This window comes from Micromesistius poutassou (genome assembly GCF_964030765.1).
Source record: "Micromesistius poutassou genome assembly, chromosome: 19".
In the NCBI taxonomy this organism is placed as follows: domain Eukaryota; kingdom Metazoa; phylum Chordata; class Actinopteri; order Gadiformes; family Gadidae; genus Micromesistius; species Micromesistius poutassou.
Window position 1 is genome coordinate 1,226,387 of NC_140289.1, and position 27,500 is coordinate 1,253,886.

Here is a 27,500-nt window from a genome sequence, read left to right on the forward strand (position 1 = left end):
CCCTCCTCGTCCTCGCTCCTCATTGGTCGGTTCCCCAGAGAGGAAGAAGGTGACTTTGGTGTTTTCTTTGTTTTTTTCATTTCCAGGAACATCTGCCCAGATGTCCTGGCCGTCACACACAAACACTCAGAGCTTTATTGCCAATATCACTCAGGACGCTCAGAGCTTTAATAACAATACACTCAGACGTGAGTGGGGGACGGCTGCCCTTGAGCGACATGTGTCCTTATAAGGAGGCAACAGGAAGTGACAGAGGACCCGCCCCTCTCAGAGGAAGTGGACCGGGCCCAGTCGTCTTTAACACATCACTGCTGCGGCTCCAAAACACACACGTTTAACGGGCCGATGTTCACCTTCTGCTATTTATTGATCACATGCTTTTATCTTAAAGTATAGTCATGCTCGTTATCCGGAGAGCGACCATATGTCCATATGACCATATGTGTGAGTCCTACAGCAATATTCATCTTTTAAAGTGTTTCGCCTATAATGGGTTTTTATAGCATGAGGGCTGTGGGAGAACCTTCAGTCGCACTAGGTGGGAGGACCTCTCCTGACGTCTAGGAGGGGGGGTGTACCCTATACTGGTTTCTCTTTGGCCCCGGTGCTTAACCTGTGCTGGCCCTCCTGGTACTTGTTAGAGATCCTCGGCTAAGCTCGGTGGAGGAAGACTCTGGTCTATGTGTCCGACACAGGTCACTCGTTTAAGCCCCTACGAGGTTAAGCTAACTTTAGGCTACACACGTTTCGATGGAACTCTGGGGTGTCTCTTACCACCGCAGTCCCTGTTGGGCCACGAAGCGGGGAACAATTCTGAACCTCTTTATATTACCTCACTCTCCGGACCAGTCACCATCAACCCTGTTAGTGTCATGCACCACTCACCTATCGTGCGAAGGCTGGGAGAGCTGCGGGCGGTCGGTTGGGCCCCTACCGGGGAGCCGGATCAATCACTGAGGGACTGATTTAATCGCCCACTACAACACGTAGTGAAGTAGTTTTATTTTGATTTAAATAATGTGTTTACACAATGATAGAGAAAAAGATGTCAAGAGAAAGAGGTTATGTTAATGGAGTCTAATATATAATACCGTTTTACACAATGTTACAGAAAATTAAGATTCATTAAAAGAGTCTAAATACTAAATCATCATTAGGGTTTCTCGTAAGAGGCCTACACATACAAGCAAATATCAATAAACAATACAAGCAAACTAGATATAAGAGAAATATTCCCATTTCTCGCAGCTTGGTTCTGCGTGGGAGCTATCTCAATAAACCCAAAAAAGAAAACTAGATATAAGAGAAATATTCCTGTTTTTTACAGCTTGGTTCTGCGTGGGAGCTATCTCAACAAACCAGACACCAGATGATGCAGCTTTATTCTCCGTAGAGGCTGCTTCAATAAGCTAGCAGGGGGAGAAAGGGAAGGAGAGGAAGAAGCAGTGACTTTAGAGGATTCTGAACACGCGTTTTATACACAAATCGCCAGCCGATTTGTGTATAAAACGCTATGATAGTTATGATAAAGTTGTGTTCAGTTTTAATCAGGGACAGAGGGGTATGAGGGTTCCTGTTTCTACGAGGTACACTTTTGCCGCTTTTCCACCAACAGTACCAGTTCAACTCGCCATGACTTAGTGCAGCAGACAGACTTGGTTTGGTTCCAGGCACGTCGCGTTTCCATCTAAAAAAGAACCTATTCAACGTGGGCGGGTCGTAGAGAAGAACCTCTCCAGCGTGGGCGGGTCGTCATTAGGTTTTAATCCCGGGAGACGGGATTCCCGGGAAATCTGATCAAGACTATTTCCTGATTCCCGGCAAAGGTTATGATGGGAAATAAAATAAAATAAAAAACGCAATAACTGCGCATCTATTGTCATATGGTAACGTTGATGGAGGCAAAAATCGAGCCCTGGGAAAGGAACGACACAAAAACGAAACAGCGAAACGCTGATCCGTGTCCCCCTCGGGAGCCGGTCCGTGGACTCTGTCACGCCGGACACACACAACCACGCCGGACACACACAACCACGGCGGACACACACAACCACGCCAGACACACACAACCACGGCGGACACACACAACCACGGCGGACACACACAACCACGCGCAGCCTAAGTCTAGCCCCCGGAAAGGAGCGAAACACAGGGCGAAACGCTGATCCGTGTCCCCCTCGGGAGCGGGTCTGTGGACTCCAGCCACGCCGGACACAACTTAACTTCGAGTGATTATTCCCGTTTGCAGCCGCTGGCCAATCAGTTGCCGGCAGCCTGTTTACGTCATACAAAAGTACCTGCTCAGCTGGCTTGGAACCTCGACGGAGGTGCTACTGAAAAAAGTACCAGGTACCAGGTACTTTTTTTGCCAATGGAAACGCAAAAAAAAAGGCGGGCCAAGTCGAGGCGAGTCGAGGCGAGTTGAGCTGGTGCCGTCGGTGGAAAAGGGGCATTTGTGCTGACGCAGCAGCTCAGCAGTTCAACAATTTAGCAGCTCGATATCTTCCACATTACGGCAGCACTATTCCATGAGGAAGTCCTGCTCATATATGGTAGTGCCGCTGAAAGTCCGTTTTTTTCCATGAGCAGATGTGCACGATTGTTCCTGTTTTCTTCGGAGGCAGTCGGTATACTTAGCGTTGAAACAGCAGATCAGCAGTTACAACATCTTAGCAGTTCGATGTCTTTCACATATGGCAGCACTATGCACGAGGACGTCCTGCTCATATATGGTAGTGCGGCTGAAAGTCCAGTTTCTTCTATGAACAGATGGGCATGATGGTTCAGTTTTTCTTTGAGGTAGTCGGTACACTTATTGTTGAAACAGCAGATCAGCAATACAACATTTTAGAAACGGCAGATCAGCAGTTACAGCAGTTCAGCAATTCAACAGAGTTCATATATTGGGCACCGGGAAGCAAAGGTTCACCGTTGAGATGGCTTCACTGGTTTAAACCTCGAGGACCTCAGGACCTACAGGACTCAGGGTCACCTGGGTCCTGGTCCACAGTCCAGGTGTCAAGGGGGTCCCAGACCTGAGTCCTGGTCTACAGTCCAGGTCCCTGACCTGAGTCCTGGTGCGTTGAAGCAGCGTGGTCAACACCCAACATGGCGGCTGAATATGACGCCATCTTGGCTTGGAGTCGGTCTTCAGACCAAACAGAACAGTCTCCTCCACTGTGGTGCGTCTGTACCGGTACAAACCCCTCTTCAGACACACACACACACCCAACAGCCAGGAACATCCACCCAATCCAATGAACACGAGCCTTCGTTATCTACGGACCCTCAGAGAGCAAAGCACCGGGACTCTGAGGAACTCCTGCCTCACGACCGACCGACACATCTGGGTCTCCTTACCCCGCGCTCCAGCTGGGAGGACTAATGGGGCCCGCACTGGAACGCACCGAGCATAACTGGAAGGGACAAGGGCCGGAGTCACTGGGGCTCCAGGGGTCTGGGGCTCCAGGGGTCTGGGGCTCCAGGGGTCTGGGTCTGGGGCTCCAGGGCTCTGGGGCTCCAGGGCTCTGGGTCTGGGGCTCCAGGGCTCTGGGGCTCCAGGGGTCTGGGGCTCCAGGGGTCTGGGGCTCCAGGGGTCTGGGTCTGGGGCTCCAGGGCTCTGGGGCTCCAGGGCTCTGGGTCTGGGGCTCTAGGAGGTGAACGTCACTCCCCGGAGCTCTGGGCAGACCTCCCGCCTGAGACCCAGGGAACCCGGAGAGGGCTGCTCCTGTCACACGCTCCTGTCGTGCTCTATTGCTTAAGGGTTTTATTCAATCTATTTAAATATATCAGGTACGATTAAATCAAATCGATTCTGATTGAATCATGCTTGCTTGAGGAGGAGTGATGGCCGATTTCTACTGAACATGATGTGGCAGATGACGTCAGAGATGAGGTCACAGAGTCACAGCAGGCCGCCTGTCGGCAGGTCTCTGCACCTCAGAGGTCGTAGCCGAGTCAGACTCTTGGACGCCTGCTGGCCGGAAACCGACGAATAACCTCTCTGATGCTCCTTCGACTGTCCTGTGACCCAAACGACTGCTCCGCCCTTGATCGCAGGTCTCCTGTCACCCAGGACCACACAGTAGAGGACGTCATGTAGACGTGAGGCCTCTACAAATCGTCTTTTTTGCACAGGAAATGTCCTTTCCTAAGGAGACGACCCGGAAGTACTTGGAGGAAAGGTGGTTCGAATTCAAAAAATGCTTAGGAAAGGAGCCTTGATGCATCCTTTAACCCTCCTTTAGCATAGGTTACTCCTGACCAACCTTACGAAAGGAAAGGAAATATTGGTATCCCATAATAATCCTTTACGACGGCAGTATTTAAATGAACAGGCCGCGTCTCTCGCGCAAAGACGCATGAGAGACGCGGTTAAGCAGAAGAAGAGGGTTGGGTTAAGGGAAGAAAATACAATTAATAATAATGGATTGGCCAATTCCAGAAACATAATTATTTGAATCGAAATGAATTAATTGTTTGCTGGTTAGTAAGCACACAATATACACCATAAGAAAATAAAATGCTGACTTCACATTTAAGACTACTGGGGGCAGTTAATTTCAACATCAACATAAGTTGAGCCTCTTTCCACATATGAATTGGGATTCAAGTGGCCTCAAATATTTCCGTTGGCCAAATCCGACCTATGTGATTCTCACTGTTGGCGATAACCTGATTGAAATCAATACGAGAAGAACGTATGGATCAAAGAGCGCTTGTTGTAGTCCCATCTTCAGACAATTGTAATTCCACGCTAGAGACGCTAGAGGTCAGCAATACCCGCCGTCGCGCAATGACGTTGGTTAGGAAAAGTGGAGTCGAATTCATATCGAATTCGGTCTTTTCCTATGTTCGAAAGGAAGCACCTTTCCATCTCTCCTTGACCCGATGACGTTTTCCACAAAGGAAAGGAGGCATAAAAGTTAGGAGATTTGACTATTCGTAGAGGCCCAGGCTGTTGTACCACACCACGGGACAGACGGACCGCAGAGACAGGCACACAAGCACCGCAGCGCCATCTAGGGGACACATGCACGAACCACACACATCGTTTGGGTTAAACATGCAAAAAGACGGCAGAAAACCAGGTGATTTGAGGGGGTTTGGACAAACACCAGGTTTCCAACGTCCTTTCAGTTTTTATGTTTTACCTTCTTTGTAGATTAAGAATTGTTCTAAAATTAGAATTCCATCAATATCGTATGATGAATATTGTATGATCATCATTACAGACGTATTCACTGTAGATCACTTGATCTCAATGTTTTTTTTTCACGTTGTGGGAACTTGTAGTTCTTTGCGCAAGATAATCAATGGCTTAGCATCAGGACGCGGGAGAACAGAACTACAACTCCCAGGACCCGGGGACGGACCCCATGATCTGGGTTCAGCGGTCTGTCTGTTGTCAGTCAGACAAAGCAGCGATGCTAACCGTGCACCTCTGACTGAAGCCCTCCGACCCTGAGTCCTTCAGCCCGGAGGTTGATCGGTGAGGTGTAGTTGGATGGTCCCGGTCTGAAGGTAGGCGGGCGCTGTTGTGATGTTATTGTCATGTTATTACCACCTCTCTGTGCGCCCGGTGCTGCAGCTAGCCTGCTAGGCTAACCGTCAGACAGCCAATCAGCCGGGCTGATGCCGCGGAACGACGTCCTGGACCCCCGGGGGGTCTGGCGAGGACCCCCGGGGGGTCTGGCGAGGACCACCACACGGAACCCCTTAACCCCTTAAACGAGCCGCTGGTCCAGCCGGGGTCTGTAGGGTCTGGAGGGTCGTGGGTCTGTAGGGCTGGTCGGTCCTGAGTGTCTGTAGGGCCGGTAGGGTCCGTAGGGTGGTGGGTCCTGAGGGTCTGTAGGGTCCTCTAGTGTCTGTGGGGTCTGGTGGGTCCTGAGGGTCTGTAGGGTCCTCTAGGGTCTGTGGGGTCTGGTGGGTCTGGTGGGTCTGGAGGGTCCTGAGGGTCTGGTGGGTCTGTAAAGGTCCTCTAGGGTCTGGTGGGTCTGTAAAGGTCCTCTAGGGTCTGGTGGGTCTGTGGGGTCTGTAGCGTCCTGCTGCAGGAGGGCAGAGCGACGTGGTAAGCTGGTGGGCCGAGGGCGTCAGACCTTTCCCGTGGTGCCAGGGGCCCGACCTGGTTCCAGGGGCCCGACTCCACGCTCCAGATGTGCCATGCATGCCTGCAGCTGTGCGTGTGCAGCGCTGCTGCTGCTGCAGGCTCGTGCTGGGAACCGCGCACAACATGTCTGCAGGCGGGCTCGGCCTGAAGGGAATCGACCCAGCGGCCCCCCGGCCTGACGCCTGAGTCATGCTAGAGGTCTGACTTGCCGCTATAACATCAATACACTCGGTAAGGATGGCCGCTGTGGTCACCACGAGACCGAGACCATAATGAGACCTGGCGGGAGACCTTCCAGAGGACGGGGTGGACAGCAGTGAGGGACCGGGCGTCAGAAGGCCTCCGGCCAGGGAGAGGGACTTCTCTGTAGCAGCCTGTCTTTGTTCACAGTAGCGGAGGACCGTGCAGTGGTTATTTAATAGTGATAGGGACAATGTTGGGGGTGCTGGTGTCTGTCTTATCTCCTGGTAACCAGTTAAACCAGTGGAATCCACTCTGGACAATAGCTAACTGTCCTGATGGGGATGAGCTGGTTGAGCGGGTCGGTGAATGATTGACTGGTTAAGCAATGATCCGCGTGTCGGACTGGAGGAGTGTGGTCTCACAGGTCACCGTACGTACTGGTCGTACTGGTCGTACTGGTTCAGTACGCAGCCAGGGGGGCTGGGGTCTGGGGGGGGGGGGCTGGTGTACTGGGTTTGGGGTCCGGGTTGGTGGTGGACATGGAGGAGAGGAGGACCGGTCAGGGTCTGGTCCAGAACCCCCCAGATCTGAACCTGTGTGTTACTACTGTTGAACTGACACGCCAGCGGGGGTCCTGGACGGGGTCCTGGACCGGTCTACTCCTGGGTCAGACCAAAGACTCTCTGCGGTCTCACTCTCTGACTCTGCTGTCTCACTATCTGCTGTCTGACTGTATGCTGTCTCACTATCTGACTCTCTGCTGTCTCACCCTCTTCTGTCTCACTATCTGCTGTCTCACTCTCTGCTGTCTGTCTCTCTGCTGTCTTACTCTCTGACTCTGCTGTCTGTCTCTCTGCTGTCTCACTCTCTGCTGTCTGTCTCTCTGCAGTCTCACTCTCTGCTGTCTGTCTCTCTGCTGTCTCACTCTCTGACTCTGCTGTCTGTCTCTCTGCTGTCTCACTCTCTGCTGTCTGTCTCTCTGCTGTCTGTCTCTCTGCTGTCTCACTCTCTGACTCTGCAGTCTGTCTCTCTGCTGTCTCACTCTCTGCTGTCTCACTCTCTGCCTGGTGGTGTGAGGGCGTGTCTGAGCCCACAGCAGTCGGTCTCTCTATCCTCAGCCGCCAAGGTGACTCTGCACCGCCCGGCCCGAAATAACTGCTCCTTATAACCCCCCCCCCTCACTCCTCACTCCTCTCACCCTCCTCCTCCTCTCACCCTCCTCCTCTCCATCGCTCCTTCTCTTTCACTCCCCTCCTTCCTCAGCAGTAATCTATATTTTCATGTCTCTCTCACTCTCTCTCTCCTCCCTCCATCTCTTCTCTCTCACTCTACCTCTCCTCTCTCTCTCTCTCTCTCCTCCCTCCATCTCTTCTCTCTCACTCTACCTCTCCTCTCTCTCTCGCTCTCTCTCTCCTCCCTCCATCTCTTCTCTCTCACTCTACCTCTCCTCTCTCTCTCTCTCCTCCCTCCATCTCTTCTCTCTCACTCTACCTCTCCTCTCTCTCTCTCTCACTCTCTCTCTCCTCCCTCCATCTCTTCTCTCTCACTCTACCTCTCCTCTCCTCTCTCTCTCTCACTCTCTCTCTCTCCTCCCTCCATCTCTTCTCTCTCACTCTACCTCTCCTCTCCTCTCTCTCTCCTCCCTCCATCTCTTCTCTCTCACTCTACCTCTCCTCTCTCTCTCTCTCACTCTCTCCTCCCTCCATCTCTTCTCTCTCACTCTACCTCTCCTCTCTCTCTCTCTCACTCTCCTCCCTCCATCTCTTCTCTCTCACTCTACCTCTCCTCTATCTCTCTCTCTCTCTCTCTCTCTCTCTCCTCCCTCCATCTCTTCTCTCTCACTCTACCTCTCCTCTCCTCTTGAATGTTATTCTCTCTCTTCTGCTCCAGAGGCCTTTCTTTCTCTCCGTCTGGTTCTCAACTGCGTTGTGTTTTTTTCTCCCTCCATCCTCCTGGCCTCCTCCTGGCTGACCCCCGGCTGACCCCTGACCCCCGCGGCTGACCCCTGACCCCGTGGCTGACCCTCGGTGACCCCAGCAGGATGTCAGAGTTTGTGGAGGAGCCGCGCTTCACCATCGAGCAGGTGGACCTGCTGCAGCGGCTGCGGCGGTCGGGGATGGCCCGGCGCCACATCCTCCACGCCGTGGACACGCTGGAGCGCCTGGACCGCGAGCACGGCGACAAGTTCGGCCGCCGCCGCGCCGCCTCCTCCTCCTCCTCCTCCTCGGGCCTGCCCCACGCCACCGCCGCCTCCTCCTCCTCGTGCAACGGCGCCGACGCCGGCCTCAACGGGGCGGAGGGCGGCGAGGGGGGCGGGGCCTCGGCCCGGGTCTCCGCCTCCACGCAGACGCTGCTGTTCCGCCCCGGCCCCGCCCCCCTCGCCGCACTCTCGCCGTCGCCTAGCAACAGCTTCGACCCCTCGCCGCCCCCGGGCCCCCCGCCGCCACCGCCGGCCTCCGCCCTGGTCTCCTCCCCTCCCCCCCCGGTCTCCATGGCGACGCTGGTGAACAACGGGCGGGACGTGGCCAATGGGAAGCTGTCGCCGCCGCGCTACTCGCTGCACAGCGCCCTGGGGGGGCGGGGCTACGGGTTCGACATCGCCGAGGACGACCTGGAGGTGGACGACAAGGTGGAGGAGCTGATGAGGTGAGGCGCCAATCGGAGAGCTCCGTCAGCCGGGAGCGGAGCCTGCTGATTGGCCGACGACTCTCTGGGTAGCTGGGACAATGTTGAGCTGGTGTGTTTGTGCTCTAATGTTGTGATCAGAGGTCAGTAATGTTGTGTTTAGAGGTCAGTAATGTTGTGTTTAGAGGTCAGTAATGTGATCAGAGGTCAGTAATGTTGTGTTTAGAGGTCAGTAATGTTGTGATCAGAGGTCAGTAATGTTGTGATTAGAGGTCAGTAATGTGATCAGAGGTCAGTAATGTTGTGATTAGGTCAGTAATGTTGTGTTTAGAGGTCAGTAATGTTGTGTTTAGAGGTCAGTAATGTGATCAGAGGTCAGTAATGTTGTGATTAGAGGTCAGTAATGTGATCAGAGGTCAGTAATGTTGTGATTAGAGGTCAGTAATGTTGTGATTAGAGGTCAGTAATGTTGTGATTAGAGGTCAGTAATGTGATCAGAGGTCAGTAATGTTGTGATTAGAGGTCAGTAATTGATTAGAGGTCAGTAATGTGATTAGAGGTCAGTAATGTGGTGATTAGAGGTCAGTAATGTTGTGATTAGAGGTCAGTAATGTGGTGATTAGAGGTCAGTAATGTGGTGATAAGAGGTCTTGTGTTAAACAGAGTACGCTTCGGACTGAGGCTGTGGTATCGTATCTCTCCGTCCTTTGGAGAGGTGCGCTTATTTTACCACCAGGGGGCATTCAGAGGGGCGAACCTTTCTACTCCCCTTTCTATTTATTGTTCTACAAAAAGTAGAAAGGTCAAGGGTCATTGGACGGCCTCAGGTAGTTAGTAGTTATTATGATGGATGAAGTCTTTTATCCAAAGCGACTTACAACAAGTCCATTTGTCAGAAGAAAGAGAAACAACAATATATCTCTGTCGGTACGTGAGGATGTTCATAGAACCAAGAGCAAAGCACTACCAATCGCTAGGTTATCCCATTCCCCGTATACAACAGAGATAGCTAGGCTAAGATTCTAAACCATGCTTGGAACTGTTTTGAAGTGCAAGGACGTACAAACATATAATAAGTGCATACATTAAGTGCCAGGACGTACAAACATATAATAAGTGCGTACATTAAGTGCCAGGACGTACAAACATATAATAAGTGCGTACATTAAGTGCCAGGACGTACAAACATATAATAAGTGCGTACATTAAGTGCCAGGACGTACAAACATATAATAAGTGCGTACATTAAGTGCCAGGACGTACAACCTACATTAAGTGCGTAACCAGGTGATGTTGTGGAGTCATGCTGCTCCGGCTGCAGCAGCTCTGTGGATTATGGATTATTATTATGGATTTATAATGGATGCTGCGAGCTGCTAACGGGGGGGGAGTGGTCTAAAAGGGCCAGGCGTCACTATAGAAACCACTTGAGAAGGCCCACTCACCTTGAGTCCAGTAAAGGGTTTGTGTGTTGTACATCACAGCTGGTGGAGAAGGTTCCAGCGGACGTCTCCACGAGCTCATGGCTCATGAACCGCTGCTCCTGGGAGGAGTCAGAGCTGAGGTGGGACACGCCCCCCCCCCCCCCCCCCTGGTGGCGCGTCCGAGACCAATCACACATTTCTACTCTCTCACTCTCTTGCTCTGCTAAGCTAAATCACAACAATGAGCCGCTGGTCCGGACATTAACATATGTTAGGGTTAACCCTAACCCTAACCCTAACCAATCAGAGGAGAGCCATTCTCATCAATCAGAGGCGACAATCCCAGACTTATCCTACGAAAAAAAATATTGCGTCCAGGACCCTGGGTTAACCCTAACCCTAACCCTAACCATAAAGTCCCCAGCAAACAGCTAGGACTAATCGAAACACGATCTAAAGGAGAGCCTTCTAACCAATCAGAGGCGAGAATCCCAGACTTATCCTGGGGGCCCGGGGGCAGAGAGACACACCCACACCGCTATAACCGCCCTGTAGTTAACCCTACAGCAGACTGCCCTCTAATAACACTCCCCAAACCAACCAGAGCCCACACGGGCCCTGGCTCCTGATTGGCTGTAATCAGTGCCAGCTGATACCTCGTTAAGTGGCGCTAATTAGAGCAGAGACCTGTTCCACCAGGGGTGGCACTGTACCGCCCAACTCACCAAAACTCTCACTCTCTCTCTCTCTCTCCTCTGTCGACCTGGATATCTCTCTCTCTCTCTCTCTCTCTCTCTTCATCTAGATTCAATTTCAATTCAATTTGAAAATCTTTAATTGGCATGAAGAACCACATTCCCAGCAGCAGACCTCTGGCTCCTGATTGGATGTTATTGGAGCGAGGCTGCGGCTAATCTTAGCAGCGAGGAGAGAGAGAGAGAGAGAGAGAGAGGCAGTCCTATCTACATATTGTTCAGCTGACACTAGAGATCAGAGATGAATGTCATAGGGGCGGGGCTTAATGTCATAGGGGCGGGGCTTGATGGCATAGAGGCGGGGCTTAATGACACAGGGGCGGGGTTTAATAAAGCAGGGGGAGACGGAGCATGGAAGTAACAGATTTTATCCTCTTGACTGTGTGTGTGTGTGTCCCCGTCCGTGTGTGTGTGTGTGTGTGTGTGTGTGTGTGTGTGTGTGTGTGTGTGTGTGTGTGTGTGTGTGTGTGTGTGTGTGTGTGTGTCCGTCCGTCCGTCCGTGTAGGAGGGACAGCAGTCTGGTGAAGGAGGAGATCAAGGCGTTCCTGGGGAACAGGCGGATCTCGCAGGCCGTGGTCGCCCAGGTTACCGGTCAGTCTGCCTCCTCGTTACCATAGCAACCCCCGTTACACCCTGGCAATTTCCCGTCTGATGTGTACAAAAAAAAAAATGTTAATGTTATGTTAACCGGCTAGGTAAACGATGACGTCCCACGTTGAGCGGTAGATGACTGAGCTGTCCTCCTGTGATTGGCTGTCGCTGCAGGTATCAGTCAGAGCAGAATCTCCCATTGGCTGCTGCAGCACGGCTCGGACCTGAGCGAGCAGAAGAAGAGAGCGTTCTACCGCTGGTACACCCTGGAGAAGACCAGCCCAGGTAGGTGTGTGTGCGTGTGCGCGTGCGTGCGTGCGTGTGTGTGTGTGTGTGTGTGCGTGCTTTAACCAGCACTGCTGATGCTTGCTTACTTCCTGGTTCCAGGTGCCACTCTCAACATGCGGCCCGCCCCATTGGCCCTGGAGGAGATGGAATGGCGCCAGACCCCGCCCCCCATTAGCTCCGCCCCCGGAGCCTTCCGGCTGCGCAGGGGAAGTCGCTTCACCTGGAGGAAGGAGTGTCTAGCGGTGATGGAGAGGTGAGGAGGGGGAGAGAGAGAGAGAGAGAGAGAGAGAGAGAGAGAGAGAGAGAGAGAGAGAGAGAGAGAGAGAGAGAGAGAGAGAGAGAGAGAGAGAGAGAGAGAGAGATTTAAAATAATTATTGGAATGAAATAGAGAACTACATTTCCCATGGTGATATAATGAATGCGTGTCGTGTCGTGTTGTGTCGATAAAGTTACTTCAACGACAACCAGTACCCCGACGAGGCCAAGCGGGAGGAGATCGCCAACGCCTGCAACGCAGTCATCCAGAAACCAGGTAACCATGGCGACCACTTGACACCGCACCGTTTCCGTCCTCCCCCGGTCACTATGGTAACACACCGCGTCTTCAGATGGTCCTGATGGTGTTACCGTGGAGAGGATCAGTGGGACAGCAGGACGCTCAGATGAAACCTAAAGTGTGTTTTAACCCCTCCCCCTCCTCTCCCCCTCCCTCCTCCCTCCCCCTCCTCTCCCCGTCCATCCTCCTCCTCCTCCTCTCCCCCTCCCTCCCTCCTCTCCCCCTCCCTCCCTCCTCCTCTCCTTCTCGCCCTCCTCTCCCTTTCCCCCCCCTCCATCCTCCTCTCCCCCTCCATCCTCCTCTCCCCCTCCATCCTCCTCCTCCTCCTCCTCTCCCCCTCCCTCCTCCCTCCATCCTCCTCCTCTCCTTCTCCCCTCCCTCCCCAGGTAAGAAGCTGTCTGACCTGGAGCGCGTCACGTCTCTCAAGGTGTACAACTGGTTTGCTAACCGCCGCAAGGAGATCAAACGCCGCGCCAACATAGGTAAACAAACCTCTGATATCACTAATCTAGAGTATCACTCCTACCCTAGACTATCACTCCTAGTGGAAGGGGGTGAACCTCTGCTATCACTCTGTGTTCAGGCCTGTTAATGAAGTGTACATTAGATTCACCAGCACAGGACGGGCTGTTTTATTACACGTATGTAGAATCAGAAACTAGAAATGTACTAATAATGCAGATTATGTTCTCTCAGTGATAATCCAGATTAGACTGATCCAGACTGATCATCCACATAAAGAGTGATAATCTATAGGTGAGGAGTGGTCGCCAGGAGAGGAGTGACTCCAGCTGAGGAGTGACGCAGAGTGTCTGACTGTGTGTCTCTCTCTAAGAAGCCACAATCCTGGAGAGCCACGGCATCGAGGTGCAGTCCCCCGGGGGCCACTCCAACAGCGACGACGTGGACGCCAACGACTTCTCAGAGCAGGTACACCACAGACTGGTCTACAGACTGCTGATCTGACTGGTGATCTGACTGGTTTACAGACTGATGATCTGACTGGTTTACAGACTGGTCTACAGACTGATGATCTGACTGCTGATCTGACTGGTTTACAGACTGCTGATCTGACTGGTTTACTGGTGATCTGACTGGTTTACAGACGGGTCTACAGACTGCTGATCTGATTGGTTTACTGGTGATCTGACTGGTTTACAGACGGGTCTACAGACTGCTGATCTGACTGGTTGCAGGCCGGTATAGGGAAGGGGTTAGGGCCGTCTAGGGGTTAACCAGCAGGTTGTGGGTTCCTAGCCCCGTCCTGCTCCTTGGTGATCCGCTCTCAGTGCTTCAGGGAGCGGCTCTGAACCCCGGAGCTGGACCACCAGGGAACTCTCTCTGGAGGTCTCCTAGTCCGCCCCGGTTAACCTTTGACCTTAACGGTTAACCAGGCTGTACTGGCTGATGATTGGCTGCCTGTTGAGCGGCCAGAGCGCTCTGACTGGACGGCTCCTCCTCCTAACTGTTCAACCTGCCGCTTCTTCCTGTGACCCCTGACCCCTGACCCCCGACCCCCAGGCGTGTGACCTGCCCTACTTCGACAAGCGGCCCCTGAGTCGACAGTTTGGATACTACCGCCTGGAGCCCACCTCCCCCACCCAGGTACCACACACACACACACACACACATACACATACACATACACACACACATACACATACACATACACATACACATACACACACACACACACACACACACAGGTAAACACTGTTTTCTCTCCTCCTCTGGTTGCCAGGACGACGGCACGGGGCCGAGCGAGCCCCAGGACCCAATCTCTCTCGCCGTGGAGATGGCAGCTGTCAATCACACCATCCTGGCGCTGTCCCGAGGAGGAGGAGGAGGAGCAGGAGGAGGAGTAGGAGAGATAAAGACGGAGACGCTGGAGGAAGAGTGACGCTGCCGCACAGGAAGTGACATCACACATGGAGAGAGAGCAGGGTGAACAGAGACTAAAACAATCACCCTCCTCTTCCTCCTCCCACGGGACAATCAAAGCCCTCCACCCCCCACTCCCCCCCTCCCTCGCCCCCTCCTCCACCTGAAACAATCCTCAGTCAACCTCCTCACCCCCCACTCCCCCCCTCCCTCGCCCCCCTCCCTCGCCCCCTCCTCCACCTGAAACAATCCTCAGTCAACCTCAACCTCAATATGACTCTACTGTATATACATATATCTAGATATATATACAAATATATATAAACGGATCCTACCGTTCCTCAGCAAGGCATCCTCATCCTCATCATCCTCCTCATCATCATCATCATCATCACCGCTGCTAGGAACTCAACTGACAACCCTGAGTGGGTTAGTGATGGAGGGGTTAGTGATGGAGGGGTTAGTGATGGAGATGGAGGGGTTAGTGATGGAAGGGTTAGTGATGGAGGGGTTAGTGATGGAGATGGAGGGGTTAGTGATGGAAGGGTTAGTGATTGAGGGGTTAGTGATGGTGATGGAGGGGTTAGTGATGGAGATGGAGGGGTTAGTGATGGAGATGGAGGGGTTAGTTATGGAGATGGAGGGGTGAGTGATGGAGATGGAGGGGTGAGAGATGGAGGGGTTAGTGATGGAGGGGTTAGAGGTTAGAGATGGAGGGGTTAGTGATGGAGGGAGGTTTGACGCCTCCTGCAGCAGACGTATTAAGTGGTTTCTCCTGCAGAAACAGACTCTTCATGCCTCATACTCCTGCTCCTCCTCCTCCTGCTGCTGAAGGAGAGAACGTGAGGGTCTGGATCAGACAACCTCCTGGCATTCAAAGGCAGACCAGGAGGAGAGGTCTGACCCAGGACCTGGTGGGGGTCCAGACTCTGGCCCCTGAGGCCCTACAGCTGGTCTGTCTCCAGGAGTCTCTCAGCTGACTGAACGCCGAGGTCCTGGAGGCTCTGGAGGTTCTTCAGGTGCTTCACATCACAGGAGAGCAGGAATAATAAGCGCTTTTATCGATGATGGATCAATAATCAATAATCAGTAGTGGTGTGGTTCGTTGGAAGGTTCTGGAGACCGCCGTCCAGCAGAGATAAGCTCCTCCTGCCCGGAGCGTCCAGAACCACTCGGAGCGGATCGGAGGGTCAGACCCCCCCCCCCCCCCCCGGTGACGATGTGGCGGACCCCCCCTGCCCCGTCGGTCACATGACGGTCCGGGGGGGGGGGGGGGGGGGGTAGTTTTAAAATCTAGATGATGAAATGTGTATTTATACTTTTTTATTTTTGCTGGTGTTAGCAGACGGCCTGATGATCTGTGGCGTCCATCTTGTTAATTTCGCCCCCTGTGGTGCTACTGGTGGTGGTACTGGTGGTGCTGGTGGTACTGGTGGTGCTGGTTCTGTTGGCTGTGAGGCGGCGCGGCAGCTTAGAGGGTCACTGCTTACGCCTCAACAAAACGCCTGCCAGGAAGTAGCCTCTGGCCCCTCCCCCTCAAACCAGGAAGTAGCCTCTGGCCCCTCCCCCTCAAACCAGGAAGTAGCCTCTGGCCCCTCCCCCTCGAACCCGGAAGTAGCCTCTGGCCCCTCCCCCTCAAACCAGGAAGTAGCCTCTGGCCCCTCCCCCTCAAACCAGGAAGTAGTCTCTGGCCCCTCCCCCTTGAACCAGGAAGTAGCCTCTGGCCCCTCCCCCTCCAGACAGGAAGTCCTGCTGGAGCTCCAGTCAGATGTTTGGATGAGAGTGGAGCGTGTTGATTGGCCCACGTAGCATTTAAGCATTTCAAGGAATCCAGTGTTGCTAGGCAGCCAACAGGAGACCCAGGGTAACGCCTGCTGGTTCAGATGGACGTGGGTTCAGAACCCGGGTGGGGGATCCGGGGTTGGAGTTCTTGGTGGGAAGGGGAGGGGAGTCATGGAGGTTAATCTTCTGGAGGTCCGTTGGGCTGATGCTGTTTGACGCCCCCTATGAAACCCCTCCCACTGCCTTGCAGCCCACGTCAGCCGGGATAGGCCCCGCCCCCCACCTTGGTAACGCGAAAAAGGTCGAGGGCGCCCCCTGTTGTTCTGGAGCCCCCTAGTGGCGGTGGGGCGAACAGCACCTCCACTCATCCCTTTAGCGCTGAGCTGCTGTTTTAATATCGGTTTGTCTAAATTACTGTGTTGCCCATTTCAGAATTTAGTGCCTTTTTTGGACAGTAGACTGTTCTGTAATTAAAATGTAGGAGATTTACATTTTTTTGTACAGTTTCTTTGTTGTTTTTTTTACTTGTGTTTATTTTAGTATATATATATATATATATATGAATATATAAAATGTAAAAGAGATTAAAGCTATATAAATGATTGTGTGGGTATTTTTTAAGGCAATGCCTAAGATCCTCTAATGACTTTAAAATGTATAGAAATGACAGAGTTTTAATACGATTAATTTAAATTCTTGCATAAGAATAATTTCTGTTTAGGAGTAGAATAAAGTTTATTTAACACATTTGTTATAAAATCTTTTGATTTCCTTCACAATCCACAGTAAAATAAATAAGACTGAACTCTTGAACACAGAACATCGCCCTGTTGTGTTCATTAACCCAAGTTCTTGATCTCATTCATTAATTACATTCAAATCCAGCTCAAACACAGCAGTAGAAAGCACTAAAACATTCACCTCACCACATCGGTAAAAAGTGACCGAATCACACAGAGACGGTTCAAAATGGAAGTCTGAAGGTGGAGCCGTCGACTGGTTCAGAACACGAGAAGGTTCTAGAAGGTCTGAAGGTCTAGAAGGCACATTTCAGAGAACGCCTCACCTTGGTACAGCTTAAAACACCTCAATACATTTAGGGTCCGCGAAAATACTTACAGAGTTTGAAACCATTAAAACGGTGCAGACCCGGTCTGGTCTAGACTGGTCTGGACAGGGACATGGTCTGGACCAGGTGACGAGCCCTGAGTCCTGGTTCCACCAGCGAGTGACATCATGTGCTGGTCTCCTCAGAAGGACGTCCCACACCTCCTCCTACCTCCTCCTCCTACTCCTCCTCGTAGGGGGACCCAGTTTGTAGTTTTTAATTCACCAGAGTCTCTCATCCTCAGGTTAAAAGAGAGCGTCCATCAGAGGAGGAGGGGCAGGGAGAGAGGAGGAGAGAGGAGGAGAGAGGAGGAGTCACGGAAAGAGGAGGCGTCAGAGAGAGAGAGAGAGGAGGAGAGATGAGGAGAGAGGAGGAGTCAGAGAGAGAGGAGGCGTCAGAGAGAGAGGAGGAGTCAGAGAGAGAGAGGAGGAGAGATATAGATATACAGATATAGCAGAGCAGAGAGATGAGGAGCACAGAAGAGGAGGCGCAGAGGAGAACCTGGCCCTTGGTGCTCAGCAGGAGGTCCACTGCTCCTCCTCCCCAGCAGGAGGAGGAGGAGATCACAAGATCAATTGTTCCACGACTTGCGGTTTTCTCCTTTGCTGCGGCTGGCCCCGCCCCCTTCTCCTTTAGCCAATGCGGTGAGTGCAGCCAGGTTGGGGCTGGATCCTGATAGGTTGGCGCCACGGCGCTGTGGGCGGCGCCGTTTGACCCTTGTGACCCGGTCGGGCCGCACCAGCACGCCGTAACCGTGGTTACAGACGAAGTAGCGACGCCCAGCAACGGAGCCATCGTTCTTCCCTGCAGAGAACGTAAAATACAGTATTTATAATGTATACTGTAGTATTTATAATGTATACTGTAGTTCTTATACAGTAGGATTTATCGGAAAGGTAGAGATGTTCTACAGTAGAGCTGTTCTACAGTAGACACTCTACAGTAGAGTGGTTCTACAGTAGAGTGGTTCTACATTAGAGTGGTTCTACAGTAGAGCTGTTCTACAGTAGACACTCTACAGTAGAGTGGTTCTACAGTAGAGTGGTTCTACAGTAGAGTTGTTCTACAGTAGAATGGCTCTACAGTAGAGTGGTTCTACAGTAGAGTGGTTCTACAGTAGAATGGCTCTACAGTAGAGTGGTTCTACAGTAGAGTGGTTCTACAGTAGAGCTGTTTTACAGTAGAGCTGTTCTACAGTAGAGGTGTTCTACAGTAGATGTTGTAGGCCGTGTGGAGCAGTAGAACGGGGAGGTACCTGCAGGGACCTCCAGCTCCACCCCGATCCAGACCCCCTCGGCGAAGTCCGTCGGGCCCACGTAGCGGACCGTCCCCGTCTTATTGGTCCCCACCGCCACATACTCCCCTTCCTTCAGCCAATCAGGAACCGGCGTGGCGCTTCTGGTCCCGCCTCCGTCCTCAGAGTCAGAGATTATTTCCAGCCTCTCCATTGGCTCGGGGAGGGTAAGCCCCGCCCCCGGGCTGACCCCCTCCTCCTTGAGGACCGGCTGGAAGGACTTGAGGTCGGCGGACTTCAGCTTCTGGATCTTCTGGATCTTAAAGGGGCTGGTGGCGCCAACGGCCCCCGGGACAGGGGCCCCCGTCTGGGCCCCGAGGAGACCAGGACCAGGAGCAGGGGTCTGGGTCTGGGTCACGAGGGGACCAGGGGCAGGGGTCTGGGGGGGAGCAGGACCAGGAGCAGGGGTCTGGGGGGGACCAGGAGCAGGGGTCTGGGAGGGACCAGGAGCAGGGGTCTGGGGGGGACCAGGAGCAGGGGTCTGGGTCTGGGTCACGAGGGGACCAGGAGCAGGGGTCTGGGGGGGACCAGGAGCAGGGGTCTGGGGACCAGGAGCAGGGGTCTGGGGGGGACCAGGAGCAGGGGTCTGGGGGGGACCAGGAGCAGGGGTCTGGGGACCAGGGGCAGGGGTCTGGGGGGGACCAGGAGCAGGGGTCTGGGCTGGAGCCGGGGAGCAGGACGGGTCTGGGGGGGAGGGGTCCCGGGTCTGGGAGGGTGGGGCTGGTTCCTTAGGGTCTACGGGGTCCTGGTCCAGCGCCGGGGTGAAGGTCAGGACGGGGATGGGACCAGAGTAACTCTCTACTGGTCCTACTGGTTCCTGCTGGTCTGGTTCCGTTGGGGTCCGGGTCAGAGCTGGGTCCCGTGGTCCCTGAAGCCCCTCCCCCAGGTCCACCGGGGGCGGAGCTGGCTCTGGGTCCAGGTCTACAGGAGGAGGTGAAGAGGAGGAGGCAGATTCTGCCTGCATCAATCGTTCTGCTGAGGACGCTTCTGATTGGATGTTCTCCAGGACCGGGGCTTCTGATTGGATGTTCTCCAGGACCGGGGCTTCTGATTGGATGTTCTCCAGGACCGGGGCTTCTGATTGGTTGTTCTCCAGGACCGGGGCTTCTGATTGGATGTTCTCCAGGACCGGGGCTTCTGATTGGTTGTTCTCCAGGACCGGGGCTTCTGATTGGATGTTCTCCAGGACCGGGGCTTCTGATTGGTTGTTCTCCAGGACCGGGGCTTCTGATTGGTTGTTCTCCAGGACCGCGGCTTCTGATTGGTTGTTCTCCAGGACCGCGGCTTCTGATTGGTTGTTCTCCAGGACCGGGGCTTCTGATTGGTTGTTCTCCAGGACCGGGGCTTCTGATTGGTTGATCTCCAGGACCGGGGCTTCTGATTGGTTGTTCTCCAGGACCGGGGCTTCTGATTGGTTGTTCTCCAGGACCGCGGCTTCCGATTGGTTGTTCTCCAGGACCTGGGCTTCCGATTGGTTGTTCTCCAGGACCGGGGCTTCCGATTGGTTGTTCTCCAGGACCGGAGCTTCCGATTGGTTGTTCTCCAGGACCGGAGCTTCCGATTGGTTGTTCTCCAGGACCGGGGCTTCTGATTGGTCATCTCCCTGCTCAGGGTTTTTTATTTGGTTGTCCTCCTGCTCTGGTGGTTCTGATTGGTTGTCCTCCTGCTCTGGTGGTTCTGATTGGTTGTCCTCCTGCTCTGGTGGTTCTGATTGGTTGTCCTCCTGCTCTGGTGGTTCTGATTGGTTGTCCTCCTGCTCTGGTGGTTCTGTAGGAACCTGCGGTTCCAGGAGACCTGATGGTGTCACCTGATCTCCATCAGCTGGCTCCGTCGCCTCACTCACTTCCTGTTTGTCTGAGCCGGGCTCCGATTGGTCGGACGGTCGGACGGACTGAGCAAAGGCATTGGAGGAGGCGGAGGTGGGCGGGGCCTCCGAGTCCTCGGCCTCGTTGTCTAGCAACGGGGGGAGGTCCCAGCTCAGCGTGTAGACGTCCGCCAGCGTTGCCGTGGAGACGCTGGTGGACATGTAGCCGCTGGAGGATTGGCTGAGGGGGCTGTGGGCGGATTCCTCGGTCTCCGGGACGACGGGTGGCGGGAGGGGCCTGGGTACGGAGGGAGCCTCCGATTGGTCCTCCGGTGGGAGGGTGTACGGGACGGGAACCTGTTTCCATGACAACACCAGCGTTAGGGTCGACTTGGAGGATCCACAGACAACAGACGTACGGAAAACAAACTCCGCTCAGCGGAGGGACACGGCCCCACAAACACGGCCCCACACGCTTATTTATGTTAGCTCAGGAATCACAGCCTCCTCCCACACACAGGAGAGAGACCCTCTGGACCGGGTCAAAGGGTCACTGGTGATCGGTGATCACCACTGGTTAAGGCACTAACCATCACTAGGGTAACCCATCCCCCGTACACAACAGAGATATCTAGGCGAGGACGCTACACAATGCTAAAGTACTGTTTTTAAGTGCCAGGACGTACAACATACAATAAGTGTGTAGGAGGGGTGTGTGTAAGGAGGGAGGCTACGCAGAGTCCAGGTGAACTCTGAACGAGTCTTGAGTCTTTTAGGGGGGGGGGGGGGGGGGGCTGGTGAGCACCTCCGCGGTCCCTGCGGTCGTAGCATGGCGCTAGCTTCTAGCTGCTAGCTGCTAGCTGCTAGCTGGCCGTGGGGGACACTTACCGCAGGCGTCCGGCTGAGGGCCTCGTCCACGCTGGCCGACTGGACCATGATGGTGGGAACCGCCTGGGGGAACATCACACAGCATCAGGCTATCGTCTGCCACCTCACAGAGAGACCGTCGGGACGGCTGAGGCTGCTGGGTGGGTCAGTTGATACATGATCATAGTATTTATAGTATTATCTTTCTAAAGGCTGGAATGTCCCATCGTCACTTGATACAAGGCATCTCATGTTGATTATTCTACTCTTCATTTCTCTTCCAAAGCACTGAATCTATTGATCATTATGAACGACTATTGATATTATCCATCATTGTTACCATTATCTTGAGGATTAAAACCGCGTTCCTAAAACCCAAAGCAGGATATGACTCTGGTGGGCGGGGTTTGAAAGGTTTACTACCTGCTGATTGGCTGGCATCTCCTCTCTATCATCAGGTACCAGGAAGTTGAGCAGCTTGGGAACCGCCTTGCCTGGAGCAGAGGAGGAGCAGAGAGGAGGAGTTAGAGAGGAGGATCAGAGAGCAGAGAGGAGGAGCAGAGAGGAGGAGTTAGAGAGGAGCAGAGAAGAGGAGTTAGAGAGGAGGAGCAGAGAGGAGGAGTTAGAGAGGAGGATCAGAGAGCAGAGAGGAGGAGCAGAGAGGAGGAGTTAGAGAGGAGCAGAGAAGAGGAGTTAGAGAGGAGGAGCAGAGAGGAGGAGTCAGAGAGGAGGAGCAGAGAGGAGGCGCAGAGAGGAGGCGCAGAGAGGAGGAGCAGAGAGGAGGAGTTAGAGAGGAGAGAGGAGGAGGAAACGGAGCAAGAGGTTTGGGGGGTACTGACCTGTATTTGGGTGGAGGAGGGTGGGGTTTGGGGGTACTGACCTGTATTTGGGTGGAGGAGGGTGGGGTTTGGGGGTACTGACCTGTATTTGGGTGGAGGAGGGGGGGGTTTGGGGGTACTGACCTGTATTTGGGTGGAGGAGGGGGGGATTTGGGTGCAGGGTCTGGGAGGCGGAGCTCGGTAGAGTCCGTCGTGAGGTTGGAGATGCAGAAAAGAGGTCCTGGTGGCTCTCCCAACCCTGAGGAACACCAGCCGTTAGAACACTCTGGAGCTACAGCTGGAGCTACGCTACACCTGGAGCTACACCTGGAGCTACACCTGGAGATAAAGCTGGAGCTACGCTACACCTGGAGCTACAGCTGGAGCTGGAGCTACAGCTGGAGCTACACCTGGAGCTATGCTACAGCTGGAGCTACGCTACACCTGGAGCTACAGCTGGAGCTACGCTACACCTGGAGCTACACCTGGAGCTATGCTACAGCTGGAGCTACGCTACAGCTGGAGCTACAGAGCTACTCTAACAGACTGTATGGATCGACCTTTAGAGGTTAACTAGGGTGGGAGCCCGGGACAGAACCCGGCTGCAGGTGGAGGTGAGCTCACCTTGACGTTGTTGAGGCGGTTAGTGGAGCCGTAGAGATCCAGACAGCTAGCAGACAGCTGGCCAGGAGTTAGTTAGCATTAGTTAGCATTAGTAGATATTACATAAGCTAGACATTAGTTAGCATTTTGCTGAGTTAGTTGGTTAATGGTACGGAGGCGGTGTAGTGTAATCAACTCACCTGGTTGACGATGGGGGAGCTGAGATACCGTCTGGGAGACCCTTTAACAGCTAACTGTTCCTTTACTGCTACCTCCTACACACAACACACACACACACACACACACACACACACACACTTGTAGAAAGAGTAGTCTGACTGTGTGAACAGGTGTGTACAGGTGTGTGTACAGGTGTGTGTGTGTGTGTGTGTGTGTGTGTGTGTGTGTGTGTGTGTGTGTGTGTACAGGTATGTGTACAGGTGTGTGTGTGTGTGTACCTGTCGGAGGCGGTCCAGGGCGAGGATGTTCTCGACCGCCAGGACGCTGCGCAGGTATTTCTCGATGGCCGCCTCGCTGGCCTCCGATTGGCTGTCGTCCATGCTAGCAGCGAGCCGGGCCAGCATCTCCCGGTCCTCCGGCCCCTGGATCTCCTGCGCAGCGGGAGGCACGACACACGGCCTCACTCGTGATGAGACCCCAAACCAAACCGTGTGTGTGTGTGTGTGTGTGTGTGTGTGTGTGTGTGTGTGTGTGTGTGTGTGTGTGTGTGTGTGTGTGTGTGTGTGTGTGTGTGTGTGTGTGTGTGTGTGTGTGTGTGTGTGTGTGTGTGTGTGTGTGTGTGTGTCGAGACGGAGAGAGAGAGAGAGAGGTCGGAGGAGGTCGGCGGTAACCACGGTAACGGCGGACTGACCCCAGGGATGTTGGACACGACCTCAAAGGTCACGCCGCAGCCGGGGATGGAGCTGCGCTGGGACACCCTCCGCAGCAGGCTCCTGGCGAAGCCCTGGAGGACACAGCGCACCCGTCTGTCTCTCTGAGCACCCGTCTGTCTCTCTCTGAGCACCCGTCTGTCTCTCTGAGTACCCGTCTGTCTCTCTGAGTACCCGTCTGTCTCTCTGAGCACCCGTCTGTCTCTCTGAGCACCCGTCTGTCTCTCTGTCTGAAGCCCTGGAGGACACAGCGCACCCGTCTGTCTCTCTGAGTACCCGTCTGTCTCTCTGAGTACCTGTCTATCTCTCTGAGTACCCGTCTGTCTCTCTGAGTACCTGTCTGTCTCTCTGTCTGTCCCCTACCTGTCTGTCTCTCTGAGTACCTGTCTGTCTCTCTGTGTACCTGTCTGTCTCTCTGTGTACCCGTCTGTCCCCTACCTGTCTGTCTCTTTGTCCCCCTACCTGTCGCCCTTTGACGGCCACACAAGGCGTCTCCTACCCGTCTGTCTCTCTGTGTACCTGTCTGTCTCTCTGTCTACCCGTCTGTCTCTCTGAGTACCCGTCTGTCTCTGTCTGTCCCCTACCTGTCTGTCTCTCTGAGTACCCGTCTGTCTCTCTGAGTACCCGTCTGTCTCTCTGTCTGAAGCCCTGGAGGACACAACGCACCCGTCTGTCTCTCTGAGTACCCGTCTGTCTCTCTGAGTACCCGTCTGTCTCTCTGAGTACCTGTCTGTCTCTCTGAGTACCCGTCTGTCTCTCTGTGTACCTGTCTGTCTCTTTGTCGACCTGTCTGTCTCTTTGTCTACCTGTCTGTCTCTCTGTCTGTCCCCTATCTGTCTGTCTCTCTGTCCCCCTACCTGTCGCCCTTTGACGGCCACACACAGCCGTCCCCTACCTGTCTGTCTCTCTGTGTACCCGTCTGTCCCCTACCTGTCTGTCTCTTTGTCCCCCTACCTGTCGCCCTTTGACAGCCACACAAGGCGTCTCCTACCCGTCTGTCTCTCTGTGTACCCGTCTGTCTCTCTGTGTACCCGTCTGTCTCTCTGTGTACCCGTCTGTCTCTCTGTGTACCCGTCTGTCTCTCTGTGTACCCGTCTGTCTCTCTGTCTACCCGTCTGTCTCTCTGCGTACCCGTCTGTCTCTCCTACCTGTCTCCCGTTGACGGCCACACACAGCCGTTTGCGGAGCAGCAGCTGCATGCGTGCGGGGTGGCTGAGCTGCACCACGGCCCTGAGGGTCAGGAACACCCTCTGGTCCGCCGGCCCCGCCCGGCTCAGGGCCGCGCAGCCGTGGACCGTCGAGTCCCAGGACGCCTCCGCCGTCGCCTAGGAGACCGGCCACCGTTACTGTGAGTGGAGCATTATGGGATGTCCTCGGATAGAGACGCACTTTATTACTAACCCTATTAGTCACTCTGTTAGCGAACTAACTCATCAGACACTGACCCACGACTAACCAACCCACTATCTACCCAGCTAACCAACCCACTATCTACCCAGCTAACCAACCCACTATCTACCCAGCTAACCAACCCACTATCTAACCAGCTAACCAACCCACTATCTACCCAGCTAACCAACCCACTATCTACCCAGCTAACCAACCCACTATCTAACCAGCTAACCAACCCACTATCTAACCAGCTAACCAACCCGCTATCTAACTAATCCATTATCTAACCAACCCACTATCTAACCAATCCACTATTTAACCAGCTAACCAACCCACTATCTAACCAATCCACTATCTAACCAGCTAACCAACCCACTATCTAACCAGCTAACCAACCCGCTATCTAACTAATCCATTATCTAACCAACCCACTATTTAACCAGCTAACCATCCCACTATCTAACCAGCTAACCAACCCACTATCTAACCATCTAACCAACCCACTATCTAACTAATCCATTATCTAACCAACCCACTATCTAACCAATCCACTATTTAACCAGCTAACCAACCTAACCCTCAGCTAACCCTCCCTCCCCAGGTGGGCGGGACCAGCTGACCCCGCCCCCTCCCCAGGTGGGTGGGACCAGCTGACCCCGCCCCCTCCCCAGGTGGGCGGGACCAGCTGACCCCGCCCCCTCCCCAGGTGGGCGGGACCAGCTGACCCCGCCCCCTCCCCAGGTGGGCGGGGCCAGCTGACCTGGTCGTCATGGTGCCTGACGATGTGGAGGTCGAAGAAGGCGTCTTCGTCCTCCCCGGGGAGGAGGGCGTCCTGCCCCCCCGCCAGGCTGGGGGACAGGCTGTCCTGGAAGTCATCCGCTGGGGGGGAGACGGGACGTTAGGACAGACACACAGACACACAGACAGACAGACGGCTATAGAGACAGACAGACAGCTAGAGAGACAGACAGACAGACAGCTAGAGAGACAGACAGACAGACAGACAGACAGACAGACAGCTAGAGAGACAGACAGACGGACAGACAGACAGGCAGCTATAGAGACAGACAGAGGGACAGACAGCTATAGAGACAGACAGACGGCTATAGAGACAGACAGACAGACAGACAGCTATAGAGACAGACAGACAGACAGACAGACAGGCAGAGGGACGGTGGGGGGGGGGGGGGGGTGGGGGGGGCGTACCACTGAGGTCCAGGAAGAGGACCGGGACGTGGGTCTCCATCCCCGGGACCGGAACCCTGAACACAAGAGGGTCAGGGGTCAGGGGCGGGGCTTAGAGGAACCGTTAGAGGTCAGGGGTCAGGGTGACTGTTAAGAGGTCAGGGGTTAGAGATCAGGGTGACTCTGTTAGAGGTCAGGGGTTAGAGGTCAGGGTGACTGTTAGAGGTCAGGGGTTAGAGATCAGGGTGACTCTGTTAGAGGTCAGGGTGACTCTGTTAGAGGTCAGGGGTTAGAGGTCAGGGGTTAGAGATCAGGGTGACTCTGTTAGAGGTCAGGGGTTAGAGGTCAGGGTGACTCTGTTAGAGGTCAGGGGTTAGAGGTCAGGGGTTAGAGATCAGGGTGACTCTGTTAGAGGTCAGGGGTTAGAGGTCAGGGTGACTCTGTTAGAGGTCAGGGTTTAGAGGTCAGGGGTTAGAGATCAGGGTGACTCTGTTAGAGGTCAGGGGTTAGAGGTCAGGGTGACTCTGTTAGAGGTCAGGGGTCAGGGTGACTCTGTTAGAGGTCAGGGTGACTGTTAGAGGTCAGGGGTTAGAGGTCAGGGTGACTGTTAGAGGTCAGGGGTCAGCCCACCTCTGGGCGGGCGCCCCCGGGATGCCGCTGCCCTCGGCGGGGACCAGCACGGCGTTCCTCTCCTCCGTCAGCGTCAGCCGGCCCTCCAGCAGCTGGGCCTCACGCTCCACGTCCTCCTCACACTTATCTACACACACACACACACACACACACACACACACACACACACACAGAACACACAAGTTCTGCCTCAGACAAAAATATCTTTGCAACATGAACAAAAATGAAGAACTTCCCATCATACGTCCTCAATGGGCTCTATGCACGCAACACGTCCGCATCAGTCTCAGAATGCTTCTACAAATCCGGTTCCGGTGTTTCACCGAATTCTGCGACCCACCGCAAAGTGTGACCCAAGGCAGCGCTGCAGTCGTACACGTGCGGAAACGTGCACGAGCTTAAAACCTAACATTTGTATTGTTAAAACCTAGCATTTGTAACCCCCGTTTTTTGCCCGGTTTTGTGAAACCAAAAGCAGAAGCAGGTTGATCCGTAGTACGGGTCTGTAAAATGCTAATCAAATGCGAATCAGGGTGTCGATGACGATACAAATGTTACGTTTTAAGCTTGTGCACGTTTCCGCACGTGAACGACTTCATGCCTGCGCCCCCTGCGCTTTGGGTCACACTTTGCGGTGGGTCGCAGAATTCGGTGTAACACCAGAACCGGATTTGTAGAAGCATTCTGAGACCGATGCGGAAGTGTTGCGTGCAT

General features: G+C 54.0%; 2 protein-coding genes across 4 annotated transcripts in view; one reads left to right on the forward strand and one right to left on the reverse strand.

Annotated features, from left to right (window-relative positions):
* The first annotated feature begins 5,409 nt into the window (after positions 1-5,409).
* hmbox1b (homeobox containing 1 b) lies at positions 5,410-14,889 on the forward strand. Of its 3 annotated transcripts, none has more exons than XM_084483461.1 (10): positions 5,410-5,523; positions 8,333-8,938; positions 11,602-11,687; positions 11,862-11,972; positions 12,075-12,228; positions 12,426-12,508; positions 12,919-13,014; positions 13,368-13,462; positions 14,054-14,137; positions 14,274-14,887. In XM_084483461.1, the coding sequence occupies exons 2-10, from the start codon at positions 8,334-8,336 to the stop codon at positions 14,430-14,432; spliced, it is 1,473 nt and encodes a 490-aa protein (XP_084339587.1). In that variant the 5' UTR covers positions 5,410-5,523; position 8,333; the 3' UTR covers positions 14,433-14,887. The 3 variants fall into 3 exon arrangements, with proteins under 3 accessions (XP_084339587.1, XP_084339588.1, XP_084339586.1); XM_084483462.1 differs by having other exon boundaries at positions 5,417-5,523; positions 8,330-8,938; positions 13,371-13,462; positions 14,274-14,889; XM_084483460.1 differs by having other exon boundaries at positions 5,417-5,523; positions 8,330-8,938.
* Positions 14,890-16,949: 2,060 nt separating this feature from the next.
* Positions 16,950-27,500, reverse strand: part of LOC311364222 (uncharacterized protein) — a 25,250-nt gene continuing 14,699 nt past the window's right edge. Inside the window, exons 19-30 of the mRNA XM_084484229.1 lie at positions 26,787-26,913; positions 26,178-26,233; positions 25,732-25,850; positions 24,728-24,904; positions 23,561-23,653; positions 23,148-23,300; positions 22,890-22,964; positions 22,231-22,345; positions 21,692-21,762; positions 21,290-21,352; positions 18,559-20,758; positions 16,950-18,107 (exon numbers count right to left, since the gene is read on the reverse strand). Of these exons, the coding sequence (XP_084340355.1) occupies positions 17,875-18,107; positions 18,559-20,758; positions 21,290-21,352; positions 21,692-21,762; positions 22,231-22,345; positions 22,890-22,964; positions 23,148-23,300; positions 23,561-23,653; positions 24,728-24,904; positions 25,732-25,850; positions 26,178-26,233; positions 26,787-26,913 (3,482 nt within the window). The 3' untranslated portion in view covers positions 16,950-17,874. The remainder of the gene's footprint in view (positions 18,108-18,558; positions 20,759-21,289; positions 21,353-21,691; positions 21,763-22,230; positions 22,346-22,889; positions 22,965-23,147; positions 23,301-23,560; positions 23,654-24,727; positions 24,905-25,731; positions 25,851-26,177; positions 26,234-26,786; positions 26,914-27,500) is intronic.